Genomic DNA, 19,328 nt, shown 5'->3' on the forward strand with positions numbered 1-19,328 from the left:
CCCACAACAATTCCTCTACTATGACATCAGAGCCCACCACCCGTACCCACGCTCCAGCTCCACGTCCCAGAGGAGTTCTTGTTAGAAGTCATCTCCTATCTTTACTGAGACACCAGGGCCTCTGTTGTGGGTGTGCCCGCCCTTATAGGTGTTTTTCTCATTTTTCTCACTCCCCGTATTTTTCCCCATTTTTCTGTGGCTTGGGGGGCAGTCCTGAGCTGGCAGGAGCATCTTTTTCTCTGGCCAAGTGTGCCCGACTTCACTTCAGATCTGGCCAACTCATGATTGCTGGCCGACTGGTCGTTATGGCTGGTCGTGGAGGTTTTGTGCTTGTTGGCTGCCTTGGGAGCAGGCCGACTGCTGCTTGGGGGCCATATAAAATGGCTCCACACCCCTTGCCATTTCTCATCTTGTATATTCCGGGATCTTGTGTATATAGAGCAGAGTTACACGCCTCTCTCTCTCCTTCTCTTGTGCTGTCTATTTTCTGCACTCTACTTGCTCTTGTGTTCTCAGATTTGGTTATTATCTCCGCTGCATATTCTGAAATGGTATCAGAGCCCTAGGTTCTTGATAGTTCTTGGGAGTTGTGTGAGTAAGAGGGGGACTGTTGCGTTGCTGATTGGTGGACTGTTCGGGAAGAGGAGAAGCAAGAGGATGGCGGGCTGATTTGCTCGACAGCCACTTGCAGGTTAAGTTCTTCTTTGTTTCCACCCACCCACCCTTTTTCAGTTACATCCCCGCAATGGCATATCTGCTCGAGATGGCTGAGAGACATGTGAAGATTCCGACACTCCCCACATTCCAAGTGGACCGTCAGTTGAATGGGAACAACTACGGCATATGGAAGGTTATGATGGAATCTGTTCTGGAGTCATATGACCTTGTTGATTTCATCTCTGTTAGTGCATGAAGTATGCAAGACTAGCTTTCGGGTGGAATTTGAGAAGCATTCAGTTGCTTACGGGACCGTGAGACTGGCCAGGTTGTTTGGGAAGGCGGTGTGGAGAATGGTATCTACAAGCTCTCTGCACTCTCCTCATTGACAGGTTCTCAGGTCGGAGATCTGTGGCACTTTCGGTTTGGCCACTTAAATGTGGATGCTTTACGGCGAGCTTTCCGGGACCAGATGGTGGTTGGCTTGCCAGATGTTGGCAGCAAGCAAGGACGTTGTAGTTCTTGCATACGTAGTAATGTTAAATTTGCAGCAATGTGATGAGGTATGGTGGATCAAATGCAAGAATCAACATCGTTAACAAAGAGATTAGGCGATGATTAAGACGTTATTAGTGAGCAATTAAGTGATAGCTTAATGTAGGCATGGATAATCAAAAACCAGCAAATTCTCATTAGGCCAATGCCTCAATTTATAGAGTTTATTACATCCAAGCATCTAATCCCACACTCTCTCCTTGATTCACTCCATCTCTTTGGCTTGATTCTCTCCACCTCTTCCCAGAATATCTCCACACATTCTAAATCTTCTCATGCTACCCTTTATTCTCTCCTAGTAGTAGATACCTCTCACCTTTTACAGCTTCTCACTTATTTACAAATTCTCTTTTACAGCCTCTTGCTAAGGGCTTGTTCCCGCACACACCCTATATTCACTTGTATATTTCAACACCTCCTCTTAAGTGAATAATCCTAGCACACCTGGACCCTATACCAAGTTTCCCTCTTACTTGGTAGTCCGCGACCAATGCCTCAAGTCCCTAACCTCATAGTCCTTGACACTCTCTCTCTCTATGTGTCCAAGGCTACTACAAGTGCCCGTGACCTTGACTAAAGTGCTCACACATACATCTACCACATGGCCTACATCATCGGTGGCTCAGAGGTGGTTTTACTCTGTTGGCGCAGTTTACATTGGGTTGTGGGGTTTGTTTGCCCCCGAAGTGGAATGTAATCACATGGATGTATGTGATTAGTCCTATAGGTCAGATGTGGCCTCTAAAGGACGTTAATATATTTTTCTTTTCTTTTCTTTTCTCTCTCTCTCTCTCAGAAAAGATGATCTGACTCCACTTCCTTAGGAGCCTCTATGAAGTTTGCCGATGTCGTTCCTTCTCCACTGGGTTTGCTGTAGCAGTCTCTTGCCATGTGTCCTGGCTTCCCATAGTTGTGGCAAGTGAAGGTCCTTCCTCCTACTCTGCCTCTTCCTCGTCCTCGTCCTTGTTCTCGTCCTCGTGAGAATCCTCCTCGGGTGAAGAATGCTTTTTCTTCTCCAGCTGTTGAGTCCAACCATTTCTTCTCTTTGACCTTGGTCTCTTGCTCTTGTAGAGCTCCTTCTATCTCATGCAGCTTCAGTTCAGGTACATTCTTTAAGGTTGCTACAATGTTTTCATATTCACCTTTGTCAACACTCTTCAGAAGCACTGCTAGTGCCTCATCATCTTCTACCTTCTTCCCAATGGCTGCCAGTTGTTGCTTAATGCTTTTGTATTTGTTCAAGTGTGTGATTAAAGGTTCACTTTCCTTCATATCAAGTTTGTAGAATTGCATTGACAGATTTATCTTTGAATTTTTTGCTTGAGTGCCAAATAATTTATTGAGTTCATCCCATGCATCTTTTGCCCATTGTATCCCTGTGATGTGATGAATGATTTCATCATTTAAATTGAGTGTGATGAGTCCTAATGCTTTCTCATTTCTGCTCTTTCACTCATTTTTCCCACTCACCTCTGGGCATTTATCTCTTCCCTCAACTAGCCCCCACAGATTTTTTCTCATGAGCAAATACATGGTTTTTGTTTGCCATGTATAAAACTGCTCCCCATTGTGCCGTGCTCATGATGATGTGAAGGGGGTCTTACCTCTTGATCTAATTTCAAGATTCAAGGGCAGTGTCTACCCTTTTACAACTCCATCTGGTGTTTAGGTGATGATTACAACAGATTTATCAGCATAAACTCACCAGAAATTACATAGAGCAAAGGGTAACAAATCTGTAGTGAATGGTTGGAGTATCAAACCATCTCTGAATTGCAATCTGAAGTTATAAGGATCTGTATCAGATACCCAATGGTTAATTTGAACCCTCAATTGCACCAAAATACAATGATTAGTGTTGATTAATCACTGATTAGCAAAATAATCCTCTGTTTTGTGTGCAAAAAACAGAGTATGCGCGGAGTCCAGATCTGGGGCCTTAGAGTTCAAATGAGCTCAATTCCTTTCAAAGCCATCAATAGCAGTTAGTCTAGTAGAGGATTAAGCCAAGAAACACAAGATTTGACGAAACATTGAATGCTTAATCTCTGTTTTACCAAAGTCACCTGCAGATTTGATGCAGATCTTGGATCTCACTGTAGACTTGATGAAATCAAAAACTGTCTTCACCAGCTTGTAGAGCATCCTTGAAAACCCCTGGGGCCAAGAGGAATTAGACCAATTGTATCTGTGGAAAAGAAGATCTCAGTTTTGCTTCAAAAAACAAGCGCTTGAGAAATCGCGGTTTTCAGCAGCTGCAGTCGACGGTTTGACGAATTGAGTAGATGGGCTGGTGCGTGGGGAGTATGGCTAGGTGGGGCTAGAGGCTTGAAGCCTATTGTTAAGCCTGGAGGGAGATCAAGCCCCTCCACCAGCTGGGGGCTATTTGGAAAAAGAGGTAAAAACTTGATTATTTCCTAATCCTAATTAACTGGGTGATTAGTAAAATAACGAGCTCATAAATTTGATAGATTCTAAGCTAGGCTCTGATACCATGTTAAATTTGCAGCAATGTGATGAGCTATGGTGGATCAAATGCAAGAATCAACATCATTAACAAAGAGATTAGACGGTGATTAAGATGCGATTAGTGAGCAATTAACTGATAGCTTAATGTAGGCATGGATAATCAAAAACCAGCAAATTCTCATTAGGTCAATGCCTGAATTTATAGAGTTTACATCCAAGCATCTAATCCCACTGATCTCTCCTTGATTCACTCCACCTCTTTTGCTTGATTCTCTCCACCTCTTCCCGAAATATCTTCACACATCCTAAATCTTCTCATGCTACCCTTTATTCTCTCCCAATAGATACCTCTCACCTTTTCACAGCTTCTCACTCATTTACAGATTCTCTTTTATAGCCTCTTGCTAAGGGCTTGTTCCCGCACACACCCTATTCACTTATATATTTCAATAGTAAGCAGCACAAGGAATCCTTTCCGAAGCAGCGGGCTTCAAAACCATTGGAGTTGATTCACACTGACTTGTGTGGACCTCAGCAGACACCATCATTTTGGGAGGTTCTCTATATTTCATGCAACTTGTTGATGACTGTTCCAGATTCACATGGGTCTATTTTCTTTCACAAAATGACCAAGCTTTTGCACGGTTCAAGGATTGGCATGTGATGGTGGAGAAAGAGTCTGGATTGCAGGTAAAGACTCTTAGGGCTGACAAAGGAGGTGAATTCTCTTGGAATGCTTTCGTCAGATTTTGTGCAGATCATGGCATCAAGCGGGAACTGGCCAATACAGGATCGCCTTCCGAGAATGGAGTTGTCGAACGCAAAAATAGGACTGTGGTGGACATGGCGAGGACGATGCTGGAGCATCGTGATCTTCCTCGTCCACTTTGGGGAGAGGCTGTGGCGACGGCTGTCCATACCCTCAACCAATCTCCAACGACTTGAGTACCTCATATGACTCCTTTTGAGGCATACTTTGGCAGGAAACCTGATGTCTCCCACTTCCGTGTGTTTGGGAGCGATGCGTATGTACATATTCCATAGAAACAGAGGGGGAAGCTTGACTCCAAGTCTCGTAAGCTTATATTTGTGGGGTATAATTCTCTTTCCAAGGGATACAGATTGTATGATCCAGAGAGGAATGAGATTATTGTCAGCCGGGATGTGGTCTTTGATGAGCATGTTTCAGAATCCACTGTCGAGGAGCGGCCACTTCTTGGGACCCAAAGGAGTCTGATGATGATTCCCAGTCCATTGTTCCAGCTGGATAACCACAGTCAGTACAGGAGATTGAGCCCGCAGCTGGTGTAGAGCCCCCGCAACAGCAGGAGGCTCCGCGGTCTATTCGAGTACCCAGGTGGTTGATAGATAGCCTTCGGGAGGTATCAAACCAGGATGCATCCACCTCTACAAGGCTATCACCACTGACAGGCACTCCATCATCTCCAAGCATCATGTTAAACCTGAGCCGAAACGGCCGGGCCCTTCCTTAAATAAAGTATATTGATCTTAGGAGAATCAAGTACATAGTGTCATGGGCATATGAATATAGTATTGCAAACAATGTAGTTGTCAGTGTAGACTTGCAACTCACATTACCCTCTCAAGTGTCCATGTTCCCTACCATTTGCTTTCTATTGTTCCACCAACACATGGTAACAACAATCTGCAAGAGAGCACGTAGGACAAGAGAACACTACACAAGGTATGTGATCATGGAGTCGAGTTTCTCCCTCTTGCTACTTGCTTCCATATTTAAGCATCAAAGCTTACCAATTGCAAGTAGAGTCGATGACAACGGAGGTCTTCGCGATGGAAGCGTTTGGAGAGTTGAAATCTTTGATTTGTCGTGATCCTTCGCGACAAAAGTCTTCAAGAGGAAGAAGGGAACTCTGGGAAAGCTTCCCCTATGGTTCAACTTGAGAAAGGAAGGCTGAAATTAGAGTTTTCAGCAAAAAGACCAGGAATTACAGCAAAAATAAGTGCTGTTGTGCTGAATTTTAGTCATTGGGAGTGTGTGGGAGAGTGAACACCACACGTGGGAACATTCTTGGAAGCTTGGAAAACACACTAGCAAGCTTGGATATGGAGTTGGGAAGGAGAAATTGCAGAAAATATAGCCAAAAAGGCTTCATGAAGGGAGCGCCTACTTCTAGAGAGAGAGAGGGAAGAGAGATGGTGAGTTGTCCACTCTAGGTGTCAGGTAGAGAGGACAAGTGCCTTGTGGTGCAAGCTAGAACTGTCACGTGCGCACGTTAATCTGGTCCCACGTAGAGATGACTATTCCTTACAGCCGCCTTAAGGGCAAAGTTAGAGGTCGTATATGGGCAGTTTGGAGCCAATTTGGTGGCCCTATAGGTGCCCGGAGGTGCCCAGGATATGTACCAATGGTTGGGACATATTATGGACACAATATGAAGACATTTTATGACATTTTTGATGACCTTTTTATGGCCTGAAAAGTGAAAACGGACCTGATTGCTATCACTTCCCTGTGTAAAGGCAAGTCATGGATCATTCATAATCATTCAAAGACAAAGATTGCAAAGCCAAGACCAAGGACATGCAGTCTAACAGCCAAGTACATCTCCAAATCAGCGTTTTCCATTAACGCACAGTGGAGAACAGTAAGCATAAGTTCATTCATAGCATTCATAGTCTAGATCTACATTGGATCTATGACAATCATTGTAATTACTCATTCATTCAGTAATATATAGTAGGAGTAGGTTAGGTAAAGAGTCTCTCTCTTCTCCTTCTCGCTACTCTATGTCATGAGCATGTGATTAGCGTTAATCTTTATTGCTTTGCGTTAATCATCATTTAAGCACGCTTCCACATAGTAGTCATGTTACATTGGTATCAGAGCATCTAGGTCTAACATAGGTAGGAGTTGCGTATGCTGAATTAGGGTTTCTAAAATTAGAGTTTGCGTTTTAGGGTTTGCATGCAAAATTAGGGTTTACGTTTTTGCGGTAAATCAGCGTTTTTGCATCAGTTTTTTGCCCAATTTCAGCATAGCATAGTGCTAGAAAGTCTAGATTTCAGCCTAGTACGATTCTAGGGAGTCTAGCATGCATGTAGAAGCCTAGAATTAGGGTTTTTGGACTGATTTCTGCATAAAAACAGCAAGCATCTCGTCATGGATTCCTATCAATACGACGACCTTAGCAAAGTGAGCATGGAGTATCTTCAGTCTGAGGTGGAGTATTGCAAGAATGAAATTTCTTGTTTGCATGAAGTGGGAAAGAAGTACAGAATCGAATTCAAAGATTATTATTTGGAGAAACAATTGATAGAATGCCAACAGGAGATTCAAGGAAGAAAGGCAGTAGCGAGTACCGCGGTGAGTCCACCCATGGAGGAAGTTCAAATAGAGGAAGCAGGTGTGGTGAAGTACAAGGACCAAAGACAAAGGGATACCCCATAGAGACACAAGACACAGTGTTGGATCCATAGGTCGAGGTCAACCAAAAACCACAATTGTCTAGTTATGCAGAGCCACCAACAGTCCCCGAGCCAATTTCCGAAGTCATCACAGTTTCCCAGCCTCAAGCATGTCTCTCCAAATCCATTGAGGAGAAGGATGAGATTTCAGCAGTTCTCTCTGAATGCATTGAGAAAGAGGAGGAAGTTTCAACAATTCTCTCCAAATCCATTGAGGAGGAGGATGGGTTAAGTGTTTTAGTAGTTCCAGAGGAGGTAAGTCTCTCCAAATCCTATTCTGAGGAGGATGAGGTCAACCCCAGAGTTTCCATGGAGTCTACCGTACCAGCAGAGCATCCTAAGCTAGAGGGGCCAGTTCCAGTGCCTGTAGTTTCCAAGGAGCCAATAGCAAAGACATCCAAGAAGCAAGCATATTCGGTAGCCGTGCTACCTAAGTCAGTTTTGAAGATTGTGTGGGTGCCTCCACAATAACAAAGTTCCCATATTTTCGAGGACACATACAGGAGTAGAGCAAAGGCGCATCATGTGTCCCAGCGCTCCAAGTTCAGCAGGAGGGAATGTCACGTGCACACGTTAATCTGGTGCCATGTAGACATGACTATTCCTTACAGCCGCCTTAAGGGTTGGCCCAAGATCCTCCTATAGTTACCAAATTTCATCGTCCATAGACAAGTGCCTGTAGGCACTTATTTATCCACCCGTAGGCAATGCTACCGAGGAAGCATCAAGGGGGGTTTTGAACCCAAGACCTCTTGGTCCTAGGCAAACACCTTCACCACTTGAGCTATCACCTCATTGGGCGTCTTTTAATCATGTCTTAAATCACTAATAGACTAAGAAGTCCTCACAGTAATATCAGAGCAAACAAGTTCCAACTTGTAGGATGCCCACAATAAAAAAAACCCCAACCCTAAACCTAAAAATCAAAAACCCTTAATCAGAAAATAAACCCTAAAATCAGCCATAGCAAGGTCTGTATGGAAGAGAGGGAGAGAATGCCCCACATAATATCAAGTCTTCTCGCCCATCTTTTCACAACACTCAGCGTTTTCTGTTTCTGCACTATGGTGTCCTGTAAGCGCTCTTTGCGTAACCTTCACAGACGGATTCCTTCGCTACAACTCTGGCATGTTTCCTACAGCATACCAATTCAACTGGAATATCTGCAACATCTATACCACAGGTGTGATATTTTCATAAAAACAATTAATCACACTTTTTCCAAAATGTGGTATTTCCATGTTCAAGAAACCCGGCGTGTCATTCTTCTCCAGGCACAACATTCTTCGGGAGCCAACATTACCTTCTACGGGTTGAAGACAGCCACTCGCATTTACTAGACACACACACCTTACCATTTTTTAGTAAATCCCCCTTTTACTGCAGTAGCTTATGGACGGAGGGAGTTACGAGTTCAGTTACATTTAGGACTCCCCTCCTCCGGCACCTTCTCTGGCAACATCTCTAGTGTCTTCTCCCGTACCTGATTCCCCACCTCGCATCTTTCGAGTACAGGTAGCTACACCTAGTACGACATGTGGATCTTTGCGGCTACAACTCCCGAGGAATACCTGCACCATTATACCTTTCTTCTGCGGCGGTATCATACATGTCCGGTGTGCCAAATCCTCTTCCACGAGCTTGGTCTCTATCGAGAGGGACCACCTTCCTTGTTTATTGGATGTGTTGCCTCACTTGATTATTCTCGTCGGATACCTACACCAATACTCGAGAGTCCTAGCTCGATTACGGTACTTGTTGACTCCCCCTCCCCCTGCTACGCCGGGTGGTCTATTCTTGCTCCCCCCTTGACAACCTCACCCCGACCCATGGCATTGACTCGCCCTCTAGGGGATGATTCTCACTAGGGCACAATAGCGCCAACAAGAGCTGCAACAGCGTAATCCAGTTCCATCTCCTACCATGGCGGATCAACCAATCATTGAGGACGAACCTGTTCTCACCCGATCATAGTAGGAGATGCAGACCCAGAGGGCAGCTATGCAAAGTCAATTCTAGAAGACTTTGGAGACTCTCACGTCGCAGATGCAGTCTCTACATTCTCAGCCTGCCACCAACGTAATAAGCGTACACTTGACCAATGGGTGTACAAGCTTTGCTTGTACTTTGAGTCCCTGGACCTCACCAATGCAAAAAAGATTACCTTCACCGCGTCTTTGTTGAAAGACAATGCATTCTTATGATGGCAATGCCGACTTTCTGATGGGAAGACCGTTAGCACGTGGGGAAAATTAGAGCATGTTATCCGTAAGCAATTCATACCTGCTAATGCGGATTTTCAAGGACAATCTCGAAGTCAAGGAACTTACCCCTACGTTGCGTATGGATCTTCGCAAATATGATCCAGTTGACCTCGTAGCTGTTGCTGTTGAACGCATAGCTGATATCCCAGTCACACAATGGGGATCTTCATCACAAGGTCACCCAGGCTCTTCTAAATTCGGCAACGGTAATAAATTCGTTCATGATGGTTTCAAATCTTTTGGCAGTTCTCAACCTCGACCCAATTCTCACCAGCAATCATTCTAGAACATAGTCACAAGGAAACTCCGTTTCGGGGCCTATCGGATCGGAAACTCCGTTTCCAATGTCACCCGTTTCTCCTTTCCTTTGTGCAGTTTCTTGATGAAACTCTTAAGGTTGCATAAAAAATATAACTATGCTGTTTCCAAGAAGCCGTTTCTTATCCGTTTCCATTTTCAAGATTAAGTTTTTTCAGTTTTCGATAGCCTTGTCGTTCTTGTTCCGTTTCCTGTTTCATGTGACTATGTTCTAGAAGCCTCACCAATGAGAGGGGTCATCTTCTGACCGACCTTGGCGCCAGCAATCTTATCAACTACGAGAATCAGACCGTCGATGAGACTCTGGACGCGACCAATCCCGTAATCGAAGTAGTCCCCTGCTTCAGGCCAACAGAAGACAGGCCTGTGCACCATTTGTTTCGAAAACCACCGATGGTTCGAGTGCCTTAAACATCTCAATAATCAACATAATTCCAATGTGGAAGCTTCCACCTCAGAAGACAAGTCACAGGTTCAATCTTCTGATACTTCTAAAGGCAAACGCGTTATGGTCATATCCCAGCATGCACAAGCTTGCGTCATTACCTGAGTGGTTAAAACATAGTTTGTCTCTACAATTCCAGCCTCCGTGTCCACTCAAGTGTTGACACTAATTGGCTTAATTTTGGGCTGTCCCATTACTGTTCTAATTGACAACAGATGTTCTCACAATTTTGTGGCCACGGCAATGGTGCAATGATTGAAGATACGTACCACGTGTAGTACCCAGATTGAGTTGGCAGACGGATTGGGGTTTAAATGCAACACTATGGCTCCTCTACTTTCCTTTCGCATTCACGAATATCGCGATAAGATGGATTTTGAGGTTATGTCTTTGTCTCGATACGATATGATCTTGGGTCAACAGTGGCTATATCAGTACGACCCTCTTATTAATTTCCGTGCAGCCACACTTTACAGTTTTTCAAAGATGGTATGGACATTGATCACCAAGGTGTTCGCGATCAACCTTCCACACCAACCTTGTCCACATTAGAGGTGAAGTGATGGGTTTGCAAGGCCGGTTGTTCTTCGACTCTTAATGGTTTTTTCTACAAAGGAGACGGTGCCTGGCCAAAATTTCAAGGTGGCATATTTGGATTTCTTTCCTGCGGAACTCTCTCCAGTTTCCTTCGCTATCATACTCTCAGCTTTGGCTTTGCAATGGCAGTGACCGCAGTGGCTGGCACCGCATCATCATCATCTCTCGCTGCAATGTCTGTATCAATGAGAGGAATGGCTATGTTCACACTTTGCATAAGTCAGCTAAAGATCTGCGAAGGACGACGGCTGGCCTAGGGTTTTTTGGGCCCAAAATGTTTTTAAAAACTGCCATGTACTTGCCAATGAGGTGATAACTCAAGTAGTGAAGGTGTTTACCGAGGACCAAGAGGGCTTGGGTTCAAAACCCCCCTTGGTGCTTCCTCGGCGGCATCGCCTATGGGTGCTAAAATAAGGGGCTACAGGAAGGTACCTACGGGTGGTGAAAATTTGGTAACTACGGGAGGATCTTGGGCCAAAGGTCAGTCGGGAGGGGGGAGGGGAAAAAAACATGCCACATACGGATCCGTATTGTACGGTATAGTACCATACTGTACACTAAAACGTATCTTATAATAAGGTACGTACGTACTGATGCAACCTTGATTGGCCAACACTGCAAAATATTCATGATGTCAGATCATTTTTGGGTCTTGCCAATTTTGTCTTTAAAAGATGGTGAAGGTGATAGCTCAAGTAGTGAAGGTGTTTGCCTAGGACCGAGAGGTCTTGGGTTCAAAACCCCCCTTGGTGCTTCCTCGGCGGCATCTGTTAGAAGTCATCTCGTGTCTAGATTTATACACCAGGGCCTTTGTTGTGGGTGTGCCCGCCCTTATCAGGTGTTTTATCATTTTTCCTCACTCCCCGCATTTTTCCCCTATTTTTCCCATTTTTCTGAGGTTTGGGAGGGCTGCCAGGTGATGCCAGGAGCACCCCAGTGCTGGCCGACTGGATTTCATCAGTCGTGGGCACCTGTTTGCTGGCCGACTGCATTTATGCAGTCGTGGGACCTTTTCATCAGTCGTGGGCTTTCTTTCTGCTGGCCGGCTGCCCTCTATGGGATGTATATATAGGACCCCAGCCCCCATACCTTATTTGTATCATATCTCGGGATCTTCTTGTGTATATAGAGCAGAGTTACATGCCTACATCTCTCTCTCTCTTGTGCTGTTTTTCTGCCTGCGTTTTTGCTCGTGTTCCCAGGTTTGGTCATCATCTCCGCTGCGTATTCTGACATGGTATCAGAGCCCTAGGCTCTAGATAGGTCTTGGGATTTGTGTGAGCAAGAGGGGGACTGTTTTGTGGCTGATTGGTGGACTGTTTTGGGCTGATCGGGAAGAGAAGGTGCAAGAGGAAGGCGGGCTGATTTGCTGGACAGCCACTTGCACCCACCCACCCTTTTCAGAGTACATCCCCGCTGTGGCAGATCTGTTTGAGATGGCCAAGAGACATGTGAAGATCCCGACACTCCCCACGTTCCCGGTGGACCGTCAGTTGGACGGGAGCAACTACGGCATATGGAAGGTGATGATGGAATCTGATCTGGAGTCTCACGACCTCGCCGATTTCGTCGTTGTTGGTGTTCCACGGCCGGAAGTAGAGGAAGGGGAGTTACCGTCAACCCGAAAGGACCGGGAGGCCCAGACACAGATGTGGGATCGTGTCAACGCCAGGGTCCGTTCGTTTATCTTTCTCAACTGCACACCACAGGTAATCAACCATGTAAAGCATATGTCGCTGGCCAGAGGTATATGGCAGCATTTGGCCTCACTTTACAACAGGGTATCGCCCATGAAGAGGATTTCCTTGGAAGTACAGATGCGGGTTATGAGCCCTGCAAAGTCGTCGACGATGCGGGAGCATATTAACAAGCTGCAGGCTCTTCAGCAGGAAGTTCTTCAGGCTGGGAAGGAGATATCGTTAGAGGACATGGCCATCACATTGCTGTCACATTTGCCCTCTTCGTAGTCAGCATTTTACTCGTCTTTGATTACCAGTGGCAGGCTTAGCACCATCACGTGGGAGGAGCTTGTGCCCATGGTCTTGGACCAGGAGGAACGATTCACGAATCCTCCTCAGGGTGGAGGTTCGGAGGCCTTTACTGGCCAACGGTCGAAAGGCCGTAACTCGGGCAAAGGGAAGGCTTCATCGGAGAAGTCTTCTGAGAAGAAGTCCGACGCTGACCGCAAGAAACTGAAGGCAGAGAGGACCTGTAATGATTGTGGCGAGAAAGGCCACTATTGGAGGTAGTGTCCCAAGCGGAAGACCGAGAAGGGTGAAGATTCCTCAGCAGCAATCATGAAGACTCCGGCTTTTGTGCACCTGGAGGTGATGGACACCGATGCTTCATTTTCTTCAGGCAGGGAGGAGATTGGAGGACTCTCCGCAACGGATACTCGGGAGTGGATTCTCGATAGTGGAACTTGCAGGCACATGACTCCTTCCCGTTCCGGTTTACAGGATCTCTGCAGGTGTTCTGGTCATATTCTTACTGGGGATACGTCCACTATCCCAGTTCACAGTGAGGGCAGGATGGAGATAGTTCCCGATGGCAGAGGGGGAATGCATTCCTCCCGGGTGTTGTATGTTCCGGCACTTGGTTTTCATCTGTTGTCAGTTTGGGCTTCCACTGGAGGAACCCATGGTCATCCAGAGGCACTTTGTTCGTGAACAGATCGTTGCTGATGACATCTTGCTAGAGTTCTGTTCGACGGAGGACAGTACGGTGGACCTCTTTACGAAGTCGCTCTCTCAGGATTTGCTCAGGCGGCACCCCAGCTCCTTCAGGCCCAGGAGCAGTTTTACGGGGCACGAGGAGGTTACATTGCAGGTTTGGGCTTCCACTGGAGGAACCCATGGTCATCCAGAGGCACTTTGTTCGTGAACAGATCGTTGCTGATGACATCTTGCTAGAGTTCTGTTCGACGGAGGACAGTACGGTGGACCTCTTCACGAAGTCGCTCTCTCAGGATTTGCTCAGGCGGCACCCCAGCTCCCAGTGGTTGGTTACACAGGCAGGAGCTGAGAGGGGGTGTTAGAAGTCATCTCCTTTCTAGTTTTATACACCAGGGTCTTTGTTGTGGGTGTGCCCGCCCTTATCAGGTGTTTTATCATTTTTCCTCACTCCCCGCATTTTTCCCCTATTTTTCCCATTTTTTTGAGGTTTGGGAAGGCTGCCAGGTGATGCCAGGAGCACCCCAGTGCTGGCCGACTCCATGTTGATCAGTCGTGGGCTACTGGGCTGCTGGCCGACTGGATTTCATCAGTCGTGGGCACCTGTTTGCTGGCAGACTGCATTTATGCAGTCGTGGGACCTTTTCATCAGTCGTGGGCTTTCTTTCTGCTGGCCGACTGCCCTCTATGGGATGTATATATAGGACCCCAGCCCCCATACCTTATTTGTATCATATCTCGGGATCTTCTTGTGTATATAGAGCAGAGTTACACGCCTACATCTCTCTCTCTCTTGTGCTGTTTTTCTGCCTGCGTTTTTGCTCTTGTGTTCCCAGGTTTGGTCATCATCTCCGCTGCGTATTCTGACAGCATCGCCTATGGGTGGATAAATAAGGGGCTACAGGTAGGCACCTACGGGTGGTGAAAAATGGTAACTACGGGAGGATCTTGGGCCAAAGGTCAGTCGGGAGGGGGGAGGGAACAAGCTCTTGATTGAGGTGATGACATGTGGGTGAACGTGCGGTGTGTGAAAAAAATGTTGTTGTCCTGCCAAGTAATGAGCAGGAGGGGATGTTAACAGTGAGATGCATCATCCTCAAACATGGCTGCATGTATTGCACTATTTGGGTCTAGTAGGGTTAGGGTATAGTGGTATTACACAAAGAGAGAGAGGCCCTGAGTGTAGGCAGGTAAGGTATGCACATGGGTAGATTTGGTGCATGCAAATGACTGATTTTCAAGTCCATGAGGCAACATGGCCTGTAAGAGTGGCAGGCTAAAAGTAAGAGGAGAAAATATTGACAAATCAGCATCCAGGAAGAAGGACCATTTTTTACCTTGTCCCCCTACACGCCTCTTCACAAGATGAGGTCTTCAGATGGCTTTGTATCCCTGTCAGACTCTGCTCTTTCTTTCTTTATTTTCCACCCTCATTGTGTTTCCCTTGTAGTCGCATAGATCAATTTGGTGGCTTAAGTAGTTGGAAGTGCTTTGCATGGTTTTAGGTCGGTCCGTGATTTCTACCTTAATTACATTCTTTTCTTTTGGGCAATTCTGAATTGCAGGAACCTGCCAAGCTGCCTCCCAACAATAACCCTGAAGGCTGGTTCGAATTGAAAGTCAACACTCATGTATACGTGACTGGATTACCGGAAGATGTCACTCTTGAAGAGGTATGATTTCCATATGCTTCTTTTTTTTTGTATCACTTTTAAGATGCCAGACTTCTTGTTGCTAATTTTTTCATGGCATCTGGTCACTGGAATTCTGACCAAGCCTGTTACAGTTGGCCTAGACACCTGCAAGAGGTGTCATTGTCTTGTTCTGACCATGCTGCTGTTCTCCTCCAATGATTTGAGAATCACAAATCTGATTCAGAAGCTGCTGATGTGTCCTCTGGTGATTTGAAAACTGCTTCTTGTTGCTGTCCAGAGCTCCTGACAGCTTGTGCCACAGGAGAATGGCTGTTGGTTGAGCAGTTCTGCAGAAGTGGGCTCCGGCTCCGCTACCCATCACCTGGAGAATTTCTCTCCTCGGAGCCATTCTGCTATTCTTCTTGCCTGCCTTGTTGGAATTCTTGTGCATCAGTCTTTTAAAAGGCTTGCCAAAGAGTAAAGCATACTTTATTGAACAGCAAGTTTGTGAATTTTGTGAGTGCACGTGGTTATTTAGAAGGCATTGTGGGGGCTGGACACTTGTGGCAGTTCAACTGGGCATCAAAAGGTAGAAATGTGGCCTTTTTGCTAACAACCACAGCCAGCCAGGGAAAATTTGGCCTCTAAACAGGGTGGATTCCATCCCCATAATGCAAAAACAGGGGGGGGGGGGAGTTTGGGATTAGGTGGGCTGTCTATTGGGACCTAGGCCGTGTCACTATGCATTGTCTATGGTTAGATGCTCCCATTCTGAACTTGACTCTCAAGAAGGCAATGTCGCTATGCAGTGTCTCTGCTTAGATGCTCCTATTTTGAACGTAACTCTCAAGAAGGCAAAAGAGGAACAATAACTTTGGGTTGTGAGGAGGTGAAGTCGTTCTGCATGCACTTGACCATTTGTTTCACTAAATTGGCTACTTTCTCCTTCTCTTTAATTTGTTTGCTGCTAGGAGATCCTGGTTCACCCACATTTTAAGAAACCTTAGAGCAGACAAAAGACTTGGGGTAAAACCGTGTGCGAGACTAGCCAGAACTTCCAAAGAGAATATTTGGCTCTTATTTTGGGATTAATATTGTAATCAGACAAGAGGCTTTCACACATCACGAGGCATGTCTAAGATGAAACATGTGATGAGATATGGATCAGGTGTCATAGTTCTGGTTTCATGAGACATGGCTCAGATAGAACATGCTATCTTTATGGTATCATGAGGCATGCCATGAGACGTGGCACAGATGGAGTATGCAATCTTTATGGTTTCATTAGAAAGATGAGCTCTTATGCCAAATATGGTCCAAGCATGGAAGAATTTTATTGAAGATATGCAGAGAACGGGTACCTGATGAGGAAAGGTAGTCTCTTGAAAGTTGAATGTTTATTGGTGCATTATTTCTCTTGCAAATTTAACTGTATACACAAAGGCTTCCTTTATACACATAACCAGATTGCTTGGCAAAGTCTCAGTGGTACCCTGTGAGAACATGGAATCATGGTGCTCAAATCCTATCAAACGGAGAGATGGAAGATGACATCCCCTCATAGGCTATGGTAATTTGTCTTCAGCGCAAACTTTGCGCCATATAGGAAATGCTTCCAAGCCTTGAGCATGGATCATTACTGCTGGGAAAGGTGTAGTACTAAAATTCAAGTTCCTTGAAGGCTCATGCTGTTGCCTTTCCAATGGTGTTAGAAATAATGTGAAGGTTTTATCCACGGTGCTGTGGCCAAAACCAGTGCTGATGTGGTGGCCTGTTCAACTTGTGGAAGACCTCCTATGCTGGCTTAATCTTTTTATTTTCTTGGTCTTAGCACTCTTCAAAAGGTGTGACAGAAGGGCTACAATATCTAAACCTGATCCATGTGCCTATGTATGCTTGAGCAAGACCAATAAACTGTCAGACCTTCTATCGCTCTGCTGAACCCCAGCAAGGGCTGTTCTTCCATTTGCCTTTGTATGCTTGAGCAAGACCAATAAATTGTTGGACTTCTTGTCACTCTGCTTAACCCACTGTCAGTGAGAAAGGGACCGGGCCGCCAGATTCTCAGGAAGGCTTCATGCAGTCTGAACCACCCTGAAGCTTCCCCTACTGGCCATGGAGGGTATGAATGATATCGAGCCAGATGCTCCTGATGGACTCCGTTGGCTGAGTGAGGGTGCCTTTGATGGCTTCAGTGCATTGAGCTCTCTAGATGTGCCATGCGGCATTACTACCACAAATCTCCCATCTCTGGCAAGAACCTGGAGTCCAGTGACCAGTAGATGGGGCACGGACTGGCACTGCAGAAATACAAAGGTGAGAGACCCGAGGGCTAGTCCCCCACCCTGCTCATATGCCATAACGGCCTCGGCCTCTGTGGCCCAAGCAACAGTGCCCCACGTAACAGTGCGGGAAGGGCCCAGTCTATAGTAAAGATGCGAAGGATCTGCTGCGAAACCTACTGAGCCTTCAGGCAATTTCAAAGACAATGACTCTAGGACTCTTGGGGATGACCACACCTCAGACATAATGTTGGCGTACCTCTAATGGCCAACCAAGTGCCAACTACCAAGCTCCTATGTGCCAGCTGCCACAAAAAGAGAGTGATCTTCCGTGGCCGAAAATTATCCCATGGCCTCTTTTAGAAATCTGAGAGAAAGTGTGGTGAGAGGCCCGGCAGTTCTTGGAGTCTCTCTTTGGTGTACATGGCTAGTATGCAATGTAGAGCAGTGTGACAACCCCACAGATCTCCTAAACACAAAACACAAGTAGTTAGTAGAAGCCCCCTAAAAGGGCTGCTTGCTAACTCACCTCCCAATTCTATGCTTCGAACCACCCCTGAGCCAAGGGGTAAGGTCTGACTCCCACAGATCCATGCCAGTCTGCTCATAGAGGCCTTTGGCGCCACATGTGTGGCCGGAGTCTTGGTTGAACTCTAACCAATAGTGAGGATGACAATAATAACCCATGTTTCACTTATATAGTGCCCGATGCTCTGCTATAAATAACCATCTTGTTATAAATAGCTAATACACACGGATTTATTAATAATAACCTTGGCCGCCCATATTAGCCTGCTTTCTCCTAATCCCAGGGCTCCCCTAACCTTGCCGGATTATGCCACTAATCCCGAGGATTAGCACTAGGTACGCAACACAAGCAGCTAGCCACTTTTGTATTTTAGTTTTTCGTTTAGCCATACTTGTTGTCACGTGCATCTTGCACTTGGATGCCTCGTGGACATGCGGAGCAGACAAATGCAAGGAGCTGAGGCCGAACATTGTGCATTTGTCCAGACTCCAGTGTACACAGAGGTAGTGAAGTCATGTCATGCAAGTCTGGCACGGTCCAATTTGCTAGTGCCTCACAATTCATGTAACCCACTTGCAAGATGTACTGATGTATAGGGTTGCCCTGGTGGGAACCCATTTATGGGTTTTTGGCATCATCAACACCCCATGGCTTGGTTCGACCAGCAGGCCAACCAGCTGACCAGCCCATGCGTCTCCATAAAAGGGTTGTTTTGGCCCTATTCTCCCCATCTTTCAAGTCAGCATTGAAGCACTCTTTCAAGTAGAAAAATGCAGAAGTTAAGGCAAACACAGGGCAGCTATTGTGGTCAACGCAGGAAGCCAAAGGTTTTGCAGCATCCCTGGTGAGTTGTTTGTGAGTTCTGGTCAGCGACTTCCTGAAGGGAGAAACCAGGTCCAGTTCCGGGCAGAAATCGGTCCTTTGGGTTGTGCTCATCCATCTGCAACTGTGAAGCAAATACACCATCCATGTTGGGGGTCCTTTGGTGGGTAATTGGGACCCAATCGGGTGCACAGTGCAGTATCTCTCTCTCGCTTGAAAATGAATGTGTGTTCTATGTGTCCAAAGACTTAACTTAGGATGAGAAAGTCGCACCGAGTGCCCACAGAGCATTGTTCTTGGAAAATTCCCACTCTGGAATTATGAGAAGGGGGATGGGGTGGCCCACTGTTTACCCCTCAAGGTGGTGTACAATGTATGTAACATAAAACACACACACACACACACACACACACACACACACACACACACAGTTGATCTTGGATCCATGCCATCTTGCATTGTGTAGTTTAATCAAGTGAATAATTAATATCTTCTCGATACACCTTTATCTTTTGCAAATATATTTGAATATTTATCTCTACAGTAAAATATATGTAAATATGCAGGTATGTATTATTAAAATAAAAACAGCATACATAAGGTACCTTATCCTAGTCAATACTCTCTGTAGTCATTC

The 19,328-nt window shown here is 45.9% G+C and overlaps 1 protein-coding gene across 3 annotated transcripts in view; it reads left to right on the forward strand.

Moving 5' to 3' along the window:
* Positions 1–19,328, forward strand: part of ELF9 (RNA binding (RRM/RBD/RNP motifs) family protein) — a 66,699-nt gene that overhangs the window by 24,957 nt on the left and 22,414 nt on the right. For all 3 annotated transcript variants that reach the window (XM_086778510.1, XM_086778511.1, XM_086778512.1), the window contains one exon: positions 14,990–15,097. In XM_086778510.1, coding sequence (XP_086634636.1) covers positions 14,990–15,097 — 108 coding nt within the window. The remainder of the gene's footprint in view (positions 1–14,989; positions 15,098–19,328) is intronic.

The sequence above is a fragment of the Cibotium barometz genome, chromosome 39, assembly GCF_041138505.1.
Source record: "Cibotium barometz isolate CiBa-2024 chromosome 39, ASM4113850v1, whole genome shotgun sequence".
NCBI classification, from domain to species: Eukaryota; Viridiplantae; Streptophyta; class Polypodiopsida; order Cyatheales; family Cibotiaceae; genus Cibotium; species Cibotium barometz.